The 15967-nt window shown below is 45.0% G+C and overlaps 1 protein-coding gene across 2 annotated transcripts in view; it reads right to left on the bottom strand.

Moving 5' to 3' along the window:
• Nucleotides 1-836: 836 nt before the first annotated feature.
• The window catches only part of LOC119402035 (uncharacterized), a 37822-nt gene continuing 22691 nt past the window's right edge, over nucleotides 837-15967 (bottom strand). Inside the window, exons 1-3 of one of the 2 annotated variants that reach the window (XM_037669103.2) lie at nucleotides 6450-6700; nucleotides 5735-5788; nucleotides 837-1425 (exon numbers count right to left, since the gene is read on the bottom strand). In XM_037669103.2, coding sequence (XP_037525031.2) covers nucleotides 1324-1425; nucleotides 5735-5788; nucleotides 6450-6683 — 390 coding nt within the window. In that variant the 5' untranslated portion in view covers nucleotides 6684-6700 and the 3' untranslated portion in view covers nucleotides 837-1323. Of the gene's footprint in view, nucleotides 1426-5734; nucleotides 5789-6449; nucleotides 6701-15967 lie in introns of those variants that run through there. The other variant, XR_007417142.1, reaches the window with a different exon arrangement.

Raw genomic sequence — 15967 nt, 5'->3', positions numbered from 1 at the left:
TTGAGTGAGCTCTGGTTGTTGCGAGCTTTTATTGTCGCAAGGTACGTAGCTAGATCGATTATCTTTTGAACGGGCTGTGGATACATCGATTTCAACCTGCAGACCATTATGAATTTCTGAAAGCTTTTTGTTGTTATGCCGTGACTTTATTGCTGACCGTCGCCCACACAGCTGTATTGCGAAAAGTCTTAGTGACGTAATATCTCAGAAATAGCATACTGGAGCACAATGTTGGGCGAGTAGCTGAATAGCCTGGCCCGATAGTGCAGCAGTACGGAGAGAATGTTATTGAGAAAAATATCAACACAGAAAGAGAGCTTACATCCAGGTAAATTTTATTTGGACAGATCGTGAGATATACATGTTAGGCGTATGCACCTTCGAAGACGAGGCACTGTATTCAATCAAAGGAATTCTAACTATTCCCGGCAACTCTTTTGCAGAGATATAACAGAAACACCAACACATCCATGATTTTCGCAATTTGATACACACCGTGCACACCGTCAAATGTACAGCCGCTACAGTTAAAGATTAACACAAGTGACCGGTGGCCAGAGCAGCATAATTGCTTCAAGTGGCGCTGTTGTTCCCGAGCACACCGACAGCGACAGCGTCAAGCACATTCCATTTTCTAAAGCAGGGGTGGCCTGTACTGTTGCTGCCTGGAGGCACCGAAAACTCGGCATGGCTGCCTTCCGTTGCTCTCAGAAAAAGCTTCGGCATTCGCGGACTGCACAAAGGTTAACACAGCTAATCTCTACAAAAAATTAGGGGGCGTGGCTAATAGACGGGTCAGTGATATATATATATATATAAAATATCCAATATATAATATGCATTCTATGGGGGGAGGGGCGGCAGGCGATTCTTTCTGGGAGCGGCTTTTACAACATGGGTGTGGCCGTTATACGAGTGTACACGGTATACAATTTCGCTAACTTGTGTATTATCGTCTTTTTACCTAATATTTGCCGTAGAGGAAGAAACTTAGCAGTTTCGCCCAGAATGATTCAGTGACGTCGATAGCAGAATTAAGCTTCGACTCATCACGCAATGTTCCGCGCATCTGTGTCATCTTAGGGCGACGGCGCGCACAATGCAACTCTTGCTGCAGGCGTCTGAGAACGCTGGTGTGATGGGTAGTGCCGCCAGTGGCTGTGACACTCCAATGGAACCCGAGGTATCATGAATCGGCACTGGAAACCGTCAGCGTTCTTCCGTTAGCGATGCAATACCAGAAAATGACATATGTATATAAAATTCAATAACGACCTGACTAGCCCCGACCCCTTCCGCCTCGACTCCGTGATAAGTGGGTGGCTACACCACCACTGGTCTGCACCAAAACTTTGTGACGCTCCTCATTCTTGCCCCTGTGAGAGCTGGAGGCGTCTTAATTAGGGTGATACATTTCTCGAGGAGCTGCAACAAAAAAAAATTATACATTGAGAACAAAAGCAGCAGTAGTTGCTTCCATAAGGAAGGCATAAAAATAGAAAATGACGCAGGATATTCGATTCCGCTGGGAAACAATAATACGATTCACCAATTAGCCCAATTGTCAACCTTGTCAGAAATGTTAAACAGCCAGTTGACCCATTATCTTGCAATGCAGCATATTGTGTCTCAACCAAAAGTCCATTTTGTACGTGATGAAAGACCAAAGCACAACATAAAAAACACATTGGGCAACGCTATGTCCAACAAAAGGAGTAAGATTCGTTGGGCAAATGAAGCGTTTACTTTAAAAAATCAACAACGTTAATGCCCAAAAAGAAAGCGCAGGTAAGCATAGGTGCCAAAAGATGTGAGTTTGCTACTCACGTAGTTTGCTACTCCGGACCCGTAGCGCTGTTATCAAGTACAGAATCCCATGTTGGTATCGCGGGAATAAAGATAGAGTAAGTCATTTCTTATCTAATATGGCTGTTGATGCGTCGGATGGGACAGCGCCGCTTAAGTCGAGGCGACGTTCTGGCGCGGGGATTTCAACTGTCGGAACTGAGATTCTGGAGAGTAATACAGGCAATTCGATAAGCCGAGATCAGAAATTAGGTGGCGTGAGTCAAGCGGTTCAAGAGAAACGGCAGATATTAGGCCAGACGCATTTACTGCCTGAAAGTACTGTGCTTTGACAAGGTGCAGTGGTTAGAATAAGATCCGCTGGCTAAAACATCACCGGTAAGGTAAGATTATAGTGGAAACCAAAGTTCTGATGCGCATTCGAGCTCTTTAATTTCGGAGAGGAACATTTTAAGAAGCGCTGTAAGAAATGGCTGATGTTTAAATCTTTTAAACCTAGGAGAGACGGGTATGCTTGGTTTCGTTTCGTAAAGAATATGCCTACAGGCGGCGGCTGCCGTAGCTTCGATCTTGGCACGCCTCCGCACTGGGTGAGCTTGTCTAGAACGTGCCGATCTGGCCTTCCTTCGCTACGGTATTTCAGCAAGCCACATTGCGTTCACTTCAGATTTCGCAGTATTGCCTGTAGCTATATATAATGAATGATTGGATTCAGCCTGTCGCTTGCGCAGAAGCGTCCCACAAAGACGATCCAGCCGAGGCGCCATCTCTGACGAGACCGAGCGCCCAAATGTCGCCGAAACAGCCGTTAAAACTTCACCTAGTCACGTAGTACCACAGCGGCGAGGCTCAAGGCGAGCGCAGCTTTGACGCCTCTCCGCAGTAGTTCACGTTGGCAATACTTGGCACAAAAGCGATGCAGGGACGAAACAGCAGCAGCTGCGGCTGTGGCGTCAGAGCTGGCCGAGAGTCAATAGCAGTTCTCCTATTTCTCTGGCTTGCGCCTCGAGCCATGTCGCTCTTTCCCAAAACCGGCCGCACGCGCCTTGCGCTCCGGCGCCTCAAGGTGCGCGATAAGGAGTAGAACTTTCTCTCTAAAAGCAAGAGTGTGTGATGCTTTAAACAAATAGTGGGGATTTGTGTGCTCCCACTCTGCGATGACGCCGTATGAACTCCTAGGTACCTCAAGAAAGACACTATCCAAATAGCCGCCGAGTTGATGTGATAGTTGTTTTCAGTGATGACCTGTATCAAAGACGCCTTATTTATGTTTGCTAAACTTATGCATATAACTCATTTCTCACACAACGTAAGACTTGTGTCAATATTGCTAGCTTACACAGTCACCAATCTTTACTATGTGATACCTTCTGCGAAATGCAAGGAGTAGGACAAAAATACAGCGCAAATATTATTTACGCAAACTAGGAATAGCAACAGTGAAAATGGGCGCCTCCTCACAGACACATAATGTCACGTCGAAAACACTACATAACTGTAGAGTCGGTGACATGCTGTGGTCCTCTAAAAAAGGTTCAAGCCAACGCATACTGTCACTGGCTATTCCTAGGGAAGATATTTCAATGAGCATGGCACACGCGGTCAAAGCTATGGAGAAGTCTAAAGCATACGAGCAACGTAAAGATCATCTGCCGTCCGCTTTGGTAACTGGATCATCAATAAAACAAGCTAGTGCGTATGATCCCCCACTAGCTAGAGAGCGAGCGGCTCAATCATCAATAAACAATCGTTTTTTTTGGTAAAAATCATGCGACTTCAGTAATGATTTTTTGTAATTTTGTCTAACACAATTCATAACTACTTTTTTTAAAGAGACGTACTGGAAAGCAGAGGCTTACGTGAATGACCATATGAACTAACACTAACAAGTACCAGCACACCTACTATGTGAATCTTCAATTTCAGGAGAGCAATGAACGTATTCCTCACTGCAGTGTCGCGCCCTGCAGAATTTTCATATTCAGGGAGCTACATAATGTTTCAACGTGACGCATGACGTCATGCTTGGCGGCTGTTGTTAACCGGAATGTGGAATATACGCTAAATCTAAGTTCTTGGGGTTTGACAGGTGTATAAAAGTCTATCCAATGGCCCGGGCTTTTTGGTCACGCAGCCGTAGCACTTGAAATGGTATACCATACACCGGTCTCACACGGGCAATTGCACTCGCGAGTGGGGCCGATCCGGATGGGACTTCTTGATCGCGATAACAAGTTAGTCGCTGCTACACGGTGCATCCCAATCCGGATCGAGCATGGCGCAGGCCACAGTCAAATCATGATTACGCAGCCAGATTGCGATGTGCAGATCACGATCGTCTTGATCGCTTCTTATGTGAGCGTGTAACATAACCTCATTCCGATCGAGCCTAATCTGCACCGGCGCTGATCGCGATCAAAACTGCCCGTGCCTCACCCGTGTAAGATATGCTAGGAAGTGACTCATAACCAGAACATCAGAAGCGTGAATGTCAGCAATGCCGCGGACATTATGTTGACTGCACTGTCATGACCGCCCACTCCCGCCCCTACGTCTTCGAGCATACTAGACAAAGGAATTGACATGCAAAATGCTGCTTGATATTGTTGAGTGTTTTTTGCTGTAAGTAGCCGTGAACATTCAGCGACTTCCTGAGCGTTGCCCGTTCTCTCGAAACTCACAAATACTGAGGTGCAGAGATAAAACTAGACCAGATAACGCTTTGGTGACCTTCGTGAGGAAAACGCATTCCGAGCTTGATGGGATTGTAGCTCTCAGATGAGCCACTCAGGGCAATCTTCTCTCGACTGAATTCTGCTTTTCCACCTTACTAAAGGCAAGAAAAGTATACGGGGAATTCAACTGAGACAACAGCTGTTCTATTGAAACCATAGCCATTTGTCATCATGCATTTCTTCATCAGGGATGACAATCAATTCTTTAAAATTGGTTTGCATTCCTTGGTAATTGATTGTCTGTATCGGAAGCTCCTTGGTGTACTACAATTTTGATAACGTGGTTAAATAGCAGACACCTCGAGTCACACACATTATGACGTGTCATTTATTCCTGTACGTTTGAAATATTGGTTTAAGAAGCGATTATCCGTTGTGCGCACTGATATCTAATTATAGCTCAAGAAAGCCTGAAGCTAGGCGAGTACTGAGAAGAAAATGAGAGCTTCCTTGTAATACATACATAACTTATGCTAATATTATACTTATCGAAGCTGCCAGAAAAAACGCTAAAAAGGAAGTAATTCCTTTTCAGAAATAGTAGTCCTACATATAGAAGGAGCATTGGAAAACACCTATTTCTGCGTATGTTACCGCTGTGGCATCTACGGCAGGCAAAAAGGTTTGTAAACTATAAAAGGGGTACTGACACCAATTTTCGATGGTGAGTTTACGCTTTTATACAAACACTCTAGATGCAGAGGCAGCAATGTGGAAACGCTCACATGACTAAACACTGATAATATATTTATTTTTACATTAAAATAAATTTTCGCCTGATTCACCTACTAACATCGACACTATCATGTCGTCCTGCTACAGTGTAAATTCTGGTAACCTCACGCAACAGTTTGGCGAGTTGTGATGAGCTCAGGTACAAAAACATTCAAAATGACGACTTGTGTGTCACTAAGGAAGCCGCGGAGTGAACCGGCAATTAAATGTCACGGCATTTTTTGCGCGCATGAGACGAGAAGCTTATACAGTCTTGTGACGTCAAGAAGAGTAGGAACCAAAACCACCTTTACAAACGTACTGTAATTACATTTATGGCACTTTCCCGCTTACTACTGCATTTTCTAGGGTCTTGACGGACCTGACCTTTCATTTGACAAAAAAAAATAACATCAACTGAAAATTTTCGTGCAAGAGCCCCTTTAAGATCCGCATTCACCCAGATGATTGCAACCTACCATGTTATTTTCAAGGACAATGAATCCAATGTGGTATATTGTTTGTGCACCAACCTGTGAAATGGGAGAAAGACAATACATTTCAACACTTACATATGTATCTCTCAAATGTTCAAGGATATAAACAGCCAACAGCAGTTATGCTACAATTACTGAGACTAGTCAGATCGATAAACTAATGAATGAAGCTCCAGGCGAATTGGTTTTCGTGGTCCAATTTCCAGGTTGTTCGTGTGCTAATGATAATATTCAAATCGAAGCTGTTGAAGGCAATTCATTGAAGATTTGATTTTCTCATAAAAAAAGCTTCTGGGATATATATATATACATATATATATATATATATATATATGAACCTGTTGTTGCTGTTGTTTTGGCCCCTCTGCACTTCAATTTCGAACGAAATGTGACTCCGTGTATGTATTACGGGCGGTGTGTTTTAACTGGAACGCAATATCCCGAAATATATATATATATATATATATATATATATATATATATATATATATATATATATATATATATATATATATATATATATATATATATATATATATATATATATATATATATATATATGTGTGTGTGTGTGTGTGTGTGTGTGTGTGTGTGTGGAGATAGAGAGATACACTTTACAGGTGTTGGCACAGGAGAAGACTTATATTAATATAATACTGGAAGAAACTTATCAATGTCACACCCTTGGAGAACATACCCTCTTCCATCTGGCTTGCGTTACGAGATACGTTAATCCTTCAAGAGAACCATGCTTTTCTTCCTGGTAGGCGAACCTCGCTAATGAGCGGTACAGGGCCGTGTTCGCCGGTATGGCCTCTGTCCATCGTCCGGATGCAAAGCTTTCTTCACCAAAGCTCATCAGCAATACGATGAGCACAACAGAGGCATCGACTGCGGCCATATCCTGCTTTGCGAAACCTGAAATTGCCATAATAAATATGTAGATGTCCAAGTACATGCGAAGTACAGGCGAAATCAGCATTTCTAAGTCAGTTTTTGCCAGCCCTGAAAAGTGCTGCTTCACTCCTGCTTTAGCGTTTCCAGGCATAGCTTGTTATGACTCACAGATTTCCGTGGCGGTGTCGTAGCGAGAAAAACCCGGCGCTGGCGAGCGTGCAGAGCTGCGGCCTTCGAAGGTGCGCAGGTCGCATGTGTATTTGCAAGCGCCGTTTGCGAATCAGTGATGCTCTCTAGATGGTGGGTTTGTCGCCGCTCAGCCGTTTCTGTTATTGGAATCTGATCTTTATCGAAGTGGCTTGTCATTTCACGTTCCACAATTCATTGTTGCCTGGATGTAAACGAATCACCGTCATTGTTGCATGTAGCAACAGAAGTGTTGCGCCGCTAGCTAAGCGCGTAGATGATGGTGCAATTCCCGCCATAGAAAAAAGGAAATTGTACAATGAGAAAGAAAGAAAGAAAGAAAGAAGGCAGGAAAGGAAAGAAGGAAAAAGAAAGAACGAAAGAAAGGAAGGAATAAAGAAAGAAAGAAGGAAAGGGGGAAAGAGGGAAAGACACTCACGCATCCGATAAGCTTCGGCTTTACTACAGCAACAGAGCAAACTACTAACAGCCCATACGCGGCTCGGAGGCTGATCTAAATTAGACGTCGTACGCCCATACTTTATTGGGTAACTGTCATTGATTAATCGTTCTCTTGTCACAGCAAGCTTTTCCAAGTGTCGTAGGATGTGTCAGTGTGTTACTTCTCTTTCCAGCAAGCCACAGAGTCATATGTTTCAACCTTAATAACATTTTCTCGGTAGCGCAGTTCTTTCTAAATAAAGTTATCACTCGATTTTCGGCCATTGCACAGAAACTGCGTTTATTATATACCGAGCTCACGTATCTTAAGAATTAAAAAAAATCTAAATAATGAAAAACCGCGAAAGGTTTGAAACAGCGAAACTGGACTATTCTGTAGAGTAATCTGGTTACTTTTTAGGTTGCTTCTAGGTCATAACTTCGCTTTAGCTAATCGATGCTAGGTTCTTTCTAGTGCATTCTCAGCGCAGAGAGGTTCGAGTTAAACCACAGACAGCCACCGACGTGACACGGATGGCCAAGCTCCAGAGACAGAACACACTGGCGCTGAAACCAAGCGTTCGCACCTCTAATATATCTACGGGCATGCAGTCGTTGGCGTACGCTGTCCATCCCTTCGGGGCCTTCTCGCAGCCGCCGTTGCCGTTTCTCTTTCTTAGTATTCTCTAGTTGTACGTACTCGAGGTCTCCGGCTCACCGCCGTCGTTTCGCAGCCATTTGATGGGCTAACTGTTGCCTTCTTCATTTTAGTAGACCAGGGGTGAGTAGTGTTGTTCACCCAATTGTCTTGGCACATACCCGTTTATGATGATGATAGCTTTTTGGTTCGCCGGACAAGGAACGATTTGCTAAACATATTCGCTGTTAAAAAGAGGTTGCCATAGAAGAAAATGTGGAGACACTTAAGGCGTAGGCCAGATGCTGGCACTGGCAGCGCAAAAAGGCACAGTTTCACCGCAAGAGATAAGCAAGGAATACGAAAGCAATAACTTGGAATGCTAAACAAAGAAAGGCTAGCAGCTCGCTCCTTTAACAAGCACTGCGGCTGCCGCTAACCTTCTTGCGGCGTGTGGCTTCAATGCAAACTTCGCGATGAAAGCACAACACATGCGAAGCTAGTAGCCCTCTGTTGATCACCCCTCGAGAGATAAGCGGGTGAGCACGGCGACCTCGCCCGGTAGGCCAATGTATAGGACAGGAGGCGCGCAGCCCAACTTATTGACGTAAAAAAATACGTGAATTTCGAGGCTCGACCATTATTTTTTTTTTTCCTTTTCGTCCGAATATTGTAGCCTCTTTGAGTCCTGCAACATATGAGGGAAACATATGGGGGAAATAGAGGCTGCTTGTATGAATAAGTTATTTGAACCGAAAGCCTCGAAATATATAAAGAATATGTGTGCCTCAGAAATTTACGGACTGTTGTTTGGGATCGAAAACATACTAAATCCTTTGAAAAGGTGGCCTTACTAAGGGCCCTTTTTACCACGGACAAGCATTAAGAACTCTTGATTTCTTCCAGATGATTGCCAGCAGCTGAAAGTAGATTTAGGAGTACAGTAAACCGGGCTAGTTGGTATTCATTCATTATTTAACAGCGCTAAAAGAACCGGAAAAGATTTGGTCAGCGCTGTGTCCTTTCATTTGTGTTCCTTCGAAAATTTTCCTGTTCTTTTCCCCATCTAACATAATGAGGGAAAGTAGATGGGGAAAACAGAAAATGAAAGCTACCCTAACACAAGACCTAGGTGCCTGAGCGTGCCACTCGCACTGGCAGTGTTGGGCAACTTGTGATTAACTGTAACTCATCCTTTTGTTTCTCTCTCAATCTACTGATCATTGTCCCCCCCCCCCCCCCCAACCCATGTCCTCTTTCTTTTCTAACATGGTTTTTCGCTGCCTCATGGGTCGCAAGCGTTGCAAGCTTTCTGCACTTCCTCTGCTATTCCACTGCCTACGTGGTCGGCGCACATTAGACCACGCGTTCATTCCTTGTAATGCATCATCTGGCGACGTCATCATATGGGACGTTATACTGACATCACGATGACGAAATAATGTCGTTACAAGTGTTGGCGATGCGTGGCGTCATGATAAGGTCTCATGATGAAGTTGTCAAGCAGTCCTCTGATCATGTGGCTTTTTTCATTGTTCCTGTTGACGCCGACAACGATGGTCATTTTTCTCGCTTCATGAGCGATGTAATCTTTTTGCCATAAAATATATATTTTCACTTGAACAGCAACCATCAAGTTTGTAGCAGTTTACCGAAGCGAAACATTTGTACTAATCGCTGTTTCTAATAATTTCCGCTTATTGAACTTTATTTTTAATTTTATAATTTTATTTTAAGGCGTACTTTATTGGTCACTGTATATAACGGCTGTACCAGGTAACTTGGACCAAGATTTTAAAAAAAACCATGTGCTCTAGCAAAGTTCTACTTTTGTATATTAGTGGTAGTCGTGTGTACATAAAACCTGTGCTTTTTTCATCACTAAGAGCTAAATAATTAGCTTTCATTAGCCAACTTTTTATTCTTGCTCGAATCAGCAAATTAATAATTTTCTATTACCTTGTCTGAGATAACCCCATAACCAAGCATTTATTTTTTTTTTTTTGATATCTGCCTGGTTGTTTTTTTTTTCGAGAAAAACAAAAGCGCGCAAAACACGCCAACTATGAAATAAACGCGCGCTCACACGCCTCTAATGAAGCGCTTCCAAGCGTTCATTCATTGATACACAATTGCAGATAGGGCGGTCCGTATTAGGGGCGAAATTCCTTATGCCCTGGGTCTGTCCATCCTCCATTTGTAGGTTTGCTTGTAGTAGCCACCTCTAGTTCGTGAGAAGCGCGCGTTCTGGTATGCAGTTGAAGAAGAGGACGACGTTGACGAGTGAAACTCTCGTGCGTGTTCGCCTGTGTGGCATTCTTTCTTCTTTACTGCGCGCGTTCTGGTATGCAGTAGAAGAAGACGACGTTGACGAGTGACACTCTCGTTTTGCGTGTTCGCCTTTGTGGCGTTCTTTCTTCTTTACTACGTCTAGTGTTTTCAACGACACCCAAAGACAACATTTCAGAAGTAACGCGCTATGACGCGCGTTACTTCTGAAATGTTTTCGCTTTGTCTTTAGCTCGGAGTCGCCAGATGGAAGACAAGGCTACGAAACGAAGGGCACGGAAGGCGACGGCAGCGCTCGCTCGCAGACAGAATCCTGAGGTGAGAGCCCGCGAGGCCGAAGCTGCACGTCGATGCCGCGAAACAGATTCTGCCGTCGAGCCCGCGAAGCCGAAGCGGCTCGACAAGCTGCACGGCTGCGGCGAGAAGACCGCGCCGTTCGAGCCCGCGAGGCCGAAGCTGCTCGACAAGCTGCATGGCTGCGGCGAGAAGACCCCGTCGTTCGAGTCCGCGAGGCCGGAGCTGCTCGACAAGGTGCACGGCTGCGGCGCGAATCATATCTCCAAAGTGTAAAGGACCGTGAATCGGCGAGAAAGCGCGCGTACCGGCAGGCAGAGCCCGAGGCTAAGCGAGCACGTGAAGTGGCTGCGAAACGCGTCAGGCGGGCTCTGCCCGAAGGCGCCGACCCGCGCTTCCAGCGGGACTTCCTTGATAACAGTTTCGGCCATAGTTGCGGTGTGTGCAACAGATTGTGGTTCTCAAACAATTTAGTCACAATATCTTCCATCAAAAAGGACCACGCTCGCGCCAATGCCATCGCTGTGCTGCAGCGCGAGTTCGCTTCGCTACAATCGTCATCATTCACCACGTGGATATGCTGTGATTTTTTTAACACGAAAGTGTTTTATGCCGGGGTCCACCACGGCTCTACTGACGCATTTTCGTCACGGAAATGACGTTGTAAAATATAAAGACTAACATATGGCAAAGAAAAAAAACCATAAGAAAAAGTTCCGTCACCGGGAGACGCACTTACGACCTCTCGATCGCCAGCGCGAAACGACTCCGCCGCAGACGGCCTGTTGTCTGCTATGCGAACGGCGAGCTCTTTATTTACAGTATTTGCCGGTGACGGTACTCAGAGATCGGCGGTACAGCGTGTTTTCGTTATCACTAGCGAGATGGCGCAAAGGGCTCGAAGAGCGCGCTTTAAAAGGCGTCCCCCACGCGGATTAGCGCGCGCCTCGACAGGGAGTGGTCGCTCGTGCGGGCGCTTATCTCGTAATCTCGGTGGTTTGTACGTCTTGCGCTCTGCCTGCAAGTTTCCGTTGAGAGCACGAAGGTCACCTCGCAAACTGCAGCGGCCGCTTTCACACGGAAAGAAGTTACAACTGTGATAGTTCGCGCAAATCCTGTGTATGTTCGTTCCGCGCGTCCTTTCTGCTTGTTTCGAGCGACTTGCCGTTCTTCGCGTAACATTACAATTTGATGCTGTAGCATTCATTCCTTCGCGCTTGGGGGGGGGGGGGGGAAGAATGCACAACAAACACTCAACAACGTCTTTGAAGACAAGTGTCACTTTCGTGTTATACCGATTTTTATGACAGAGGGATCAGCCATGTTTTTTTTTTTCCTTTATACTGGCTACCTCACAGTAGCGTGCAGTAGAACAGGTTAGTGCTCGGAACGAGCTTCGAAAACTGAAGCCCAAACAGGGTCAATCCGCTTGCAGCGCTGCGATCGGTAGTTTGCAATGTGCCGTCGTTTAAGAGTTGCGCGCGGCTCCGCCGAAGTGTTGCAGGGGTAGAATGCCAGCTATATATATATATATATATATATATATTCTTGTAGCGTAATGGTTGTCCATCGGCCTATACTGCGGATAAAGAGCTATGGCGATACGGAGCCGGTTCTTTCAGCGGTGAAATCAATTTATTCGCCAGTAGTTTCTGAAGGGGTTTTCCATTCGTCATCAGGACTTGCTGCAGTGCCTCCCCCAACAAAAAAAACAATTTCTGGCTACGCCACTGGTCTGCACCAAAACCTAGTGACCACGTTTCTGCTTCCACCTGTGTCAATTGGGGGTATTGTAAGTAGGGTGATACATTTCTCGAGAAGCTGCAAAAAAGGAAACCAATATTATAGCGTCGAGACACACGCGGCGCAGCAAATTTCTTAGCACCTAGTATCATTAAATGAGCTGCGCCAGTTCGCGCAATGCTCAACCTTGCTAATAAAAAATAAAGAAGCAGAAGCCACATGAACACATTCTTGAAAAACAGCATGACGTGTCATACCGGAGAGTTGATTTATCAGGATATGAAAGATGTATTGGCTATGAAAAAAAAAAAAGAGGAGGCACTTCATGCGACGTCAGGTGCAAGAAAATATGCGCGACTTGTCGATGAAATTAAACGTTTCCCTTGAAGAAAAAACGAAGAAAATGATAATACAAAATAAAGAAAACACGTGTAAATATAAGCAGTTTAAGATGTGACTTTAAATCTCGATGACATGGTAATTTAGTATACTCCAAAAATGCGTTTCGAACACATGGCTATGTTAACAAGTAAACACTGAGAAGATATTTTATTTTGACATTAAAAGAGGTTTTCGCATGACCCACCTGATAACATCGGTACCATCGTGCCGTCCTGCTATAGTGTCTACTCTTGTGACTTCACGCAACAGTATTACGATTTGTGATGACGTCAGGTACAAAAACATTCAAAATGGCCGCTTGTGCGGCACCAAAGCATTCAAAATGGCGACTTGTTAGCCACCAAGGCAGCCGCGGAGTGGAGCGGCGTGGAAAAGTCTTGACTTCTAGAGCGAGCGCGCGACGAGAAGCTTCCGCAGTGTTGTGACGTCAGGTACAGCAGGAACCATAAACCACTTTCTAAAAACATACTGTTTTACATTTCCATGACACATCCACGCTTAGCAGTGCATTTTCTAGAATACTGAGGGCTTGGCCTTTCACTTAATGATACGAGGCGCAACTGCCAGGTCATAAACGAATTCTTAAATAATAAATGTCGTGAGCAGATAACGAAAATTAGAACTGAATCAGAAACATACAGCCATCCAATTGATATCGCCAATGCGTTCAGTGAGTATTTTGGCAGTATATCTGAACCTTTGACAAATCCCCTATTACCAACATTACCTCGCCAGCCTTATTCTTTCTTCTTGCGACCTACGAGTGCAGAAGAAGTTCTTCATGTTATAACTTTGCTCAGGTCCACGGGACCTGGTCTTGACTGTGTCCGCCCATCTCACATCAAGTTAGTTTCTAGTGAGCTATCTCCTATCATTGCAGATATTGTTAACAAGATGTTTAAAGCAGGTATATTGCCCGATTGCCTAAAAGTTGGTAGAATAACACCTGTTCACAAAAAAGGCGATCGCGAACTTCTGAGCAATTATAGGCCCATTTGTATTATTCCATTTTTCACCAAAATAGTCGAGCGTCTTATGCATACGAGGGTGGTCCGATAAGTACTTAGCCTCACCGCGAGAGCGCGACGCTATCGCATGAGACATATACTGACGTTGAGTACACTCTCTTAGAGGGACACGTGCAAAGGTCCAGTCGAATCGGGCTCGCGGTTTTGTTTTGGCCGATTGAGGAAGCCGGTGATTTTCGTATGTCCATTAAAAATGGAAAAAGAGCAATATCGGTTGGTGATTCGATTCATGTTTTTGGAAGGGAAATGGCGCAGTGAAATCGAAGAGCGACTGGATGGCGTCTACGGTGAGTCTTCTCCTTCGACGGCAACGGTCAAAAATTGGTTCAACGAGTTCAAATGCGCTCGCACGTCGGTTTTTGATGAGCCTCGCCCAGGGGCCCCGCAAACGGCTACCACGGCCGATAACGTGGCAAAAATCCACGACCTCATATTGGCAGACCGCCGACTGAAGGTGCGCGAGATAGCTGAGAGAGTAGGCATCTCAAGAGTCCACGTGGGTCATATCCTGCATGAAATTTTGGGCATGAGAAAGCTGTCGGTGCGATGGGTGCCGCGTTTGCTTACTCCGGACAAAAAGCGCGTCCGTGAGACCACTTCAGTGCAGTGTTTGAAGTTGTTAAAGCGTAATCCGAAGGAGTTCCTGCGTCGTTTTGTGACCGTCGACGAAACATGGATCCACTGGTACACACCAGCGACCAAAAAACAGTCGAAGCAGTGGACTACACACGGAGAACCTGCTCCAAAGGCGAAGACTGTCGCATCGGTCGGAAAGGTGATGGCCACCATTTTCTGGGATTCTCGGGGTGGGATCTGCGTCGACTACCTCGAGAAGCGCAAAACGGTGACAAGAGCCTACTACGCCTGATTACTGGGCCGATTCGACACCGAATTGCGAAAAAAACGGCCACATTTGGTGAAGAAAGAGGCGCTCTTTCACCATGACAACGCGCCAGCTCACACCGGCGCCGTCGTCACGGCCAAGTTGGTTGAACTGGGCTACGAAGTGGTGCCCCATCCATCGTATTCTCTAGATTTGGTCCCGAGTGATTTCTTCTTGTTTCCCAACTTGAAAAATTCACTCGCCGGACAAAAATTTGAGTCGAACGAAGAAGTTATCGCCGCCACAGAAGCCTATTTTGCAGCTCAGGAGAAAACGCATTTTTCTGACGGGATGAAGAAGTTGGAGGATCGCTGGATCAAGTGTATAGAGTTGAAAGGGGACAACGTTGAGCAATAAATCGACGCCGTTCCAAAATTCTCCTTCTTCTTTTGAAGGCTAAGTACTTATCGGACCGCCCTCGTACAAGATTAATATCCTACCTGACGAAGTTTAATCTGTTGACTTCTAAATAGTATGGCTTTCGGCCTGGCTATTCCACTGAGCTTGCGCTCCTAACCCTCACCGATAAAATAAAAGGGGCAATCGACCGAGGCTTCGTAGTTGGTGGCGTATTCATTGATTTAACGAGAGCTTTTGACACAAATAACCACGACATTCCTATACACAAACTTGAATCGTATGGAATAACTGGCCCTCCACTTCAACTTATCTCTAGTTATCTGTGCAATCGCACTCAAGTTGTTCAGATTGACGGTAATGTTTCAGCAGCTAAGAAAGTCAATGAAGGTGTTCCTCAGGGTTCGATCCTTGGCCCGCTGCTCTTTTTGCTCTTTATTAACGATCTGCCCAATGTTTTGACCGCTACAGACTGTATCTTATATGCAGATGACACGACCATTTTTACTTATGCTAATAATGACGATGAGCTACAATGAAACATCAACGTGGATCTACATAATATAGGTTCCTGGTGTCGAATGGACATGTTAAGAATTAATCCATCAAAAACCGTTTTTGTAGTCTTTCATTCCTTCCCGACTGTACTTTCAAAATCTATATCTGTGCGTCTTGACGATAATTCCAATGCCTGACAGTACAAAGTTTCTCGGTGTAATTCTTGACCGACATATGAAATTCAGTCTTCATGCGCAATCACTCATTCGCAAGATAACCTTTGGAATACGCGCCATAATCAAAACTCGTTCATATTTTCAGCCACACATAATCCACTCCCTTTATCACGCACATATTCACAGCCATCCATCTTATTGCATATCAGCCTGGGGTAACACATATTTCAACCATCTCAATCAACTACAACGCCTACAAAATCAAGCGCTTCGACTCATGACTTTCAGCCATTTCTTAACCAATGCAACGCCACTTTATCAGAATTTAAATATACATCCACTTTATTACCTCTTTCAGCTGAAGTTATCAGTTGTGATGTATAG

Source organism: Rhipicephalus sanguineus, chromosome 8, assembly GCF_013339695.2.
Source record: "Rhipicephalus sanguineus isolate Rsan-2018 chromosome 8, BIME_Rsan_1.4, whole genome shotgun sequence".
Lineage (NCBI taxonomy): Eukaryota > Metazoa > Arthropoda > Arachnida > Ixodida > Ixodidae > Rhipicephalus > Rhipicephalus sanguineus.
The sequence above is the reverse complement of the archived record's forward strand: the minus strand, read 5'-3'. Positions and strand labels throughout refer to the sequence as shown.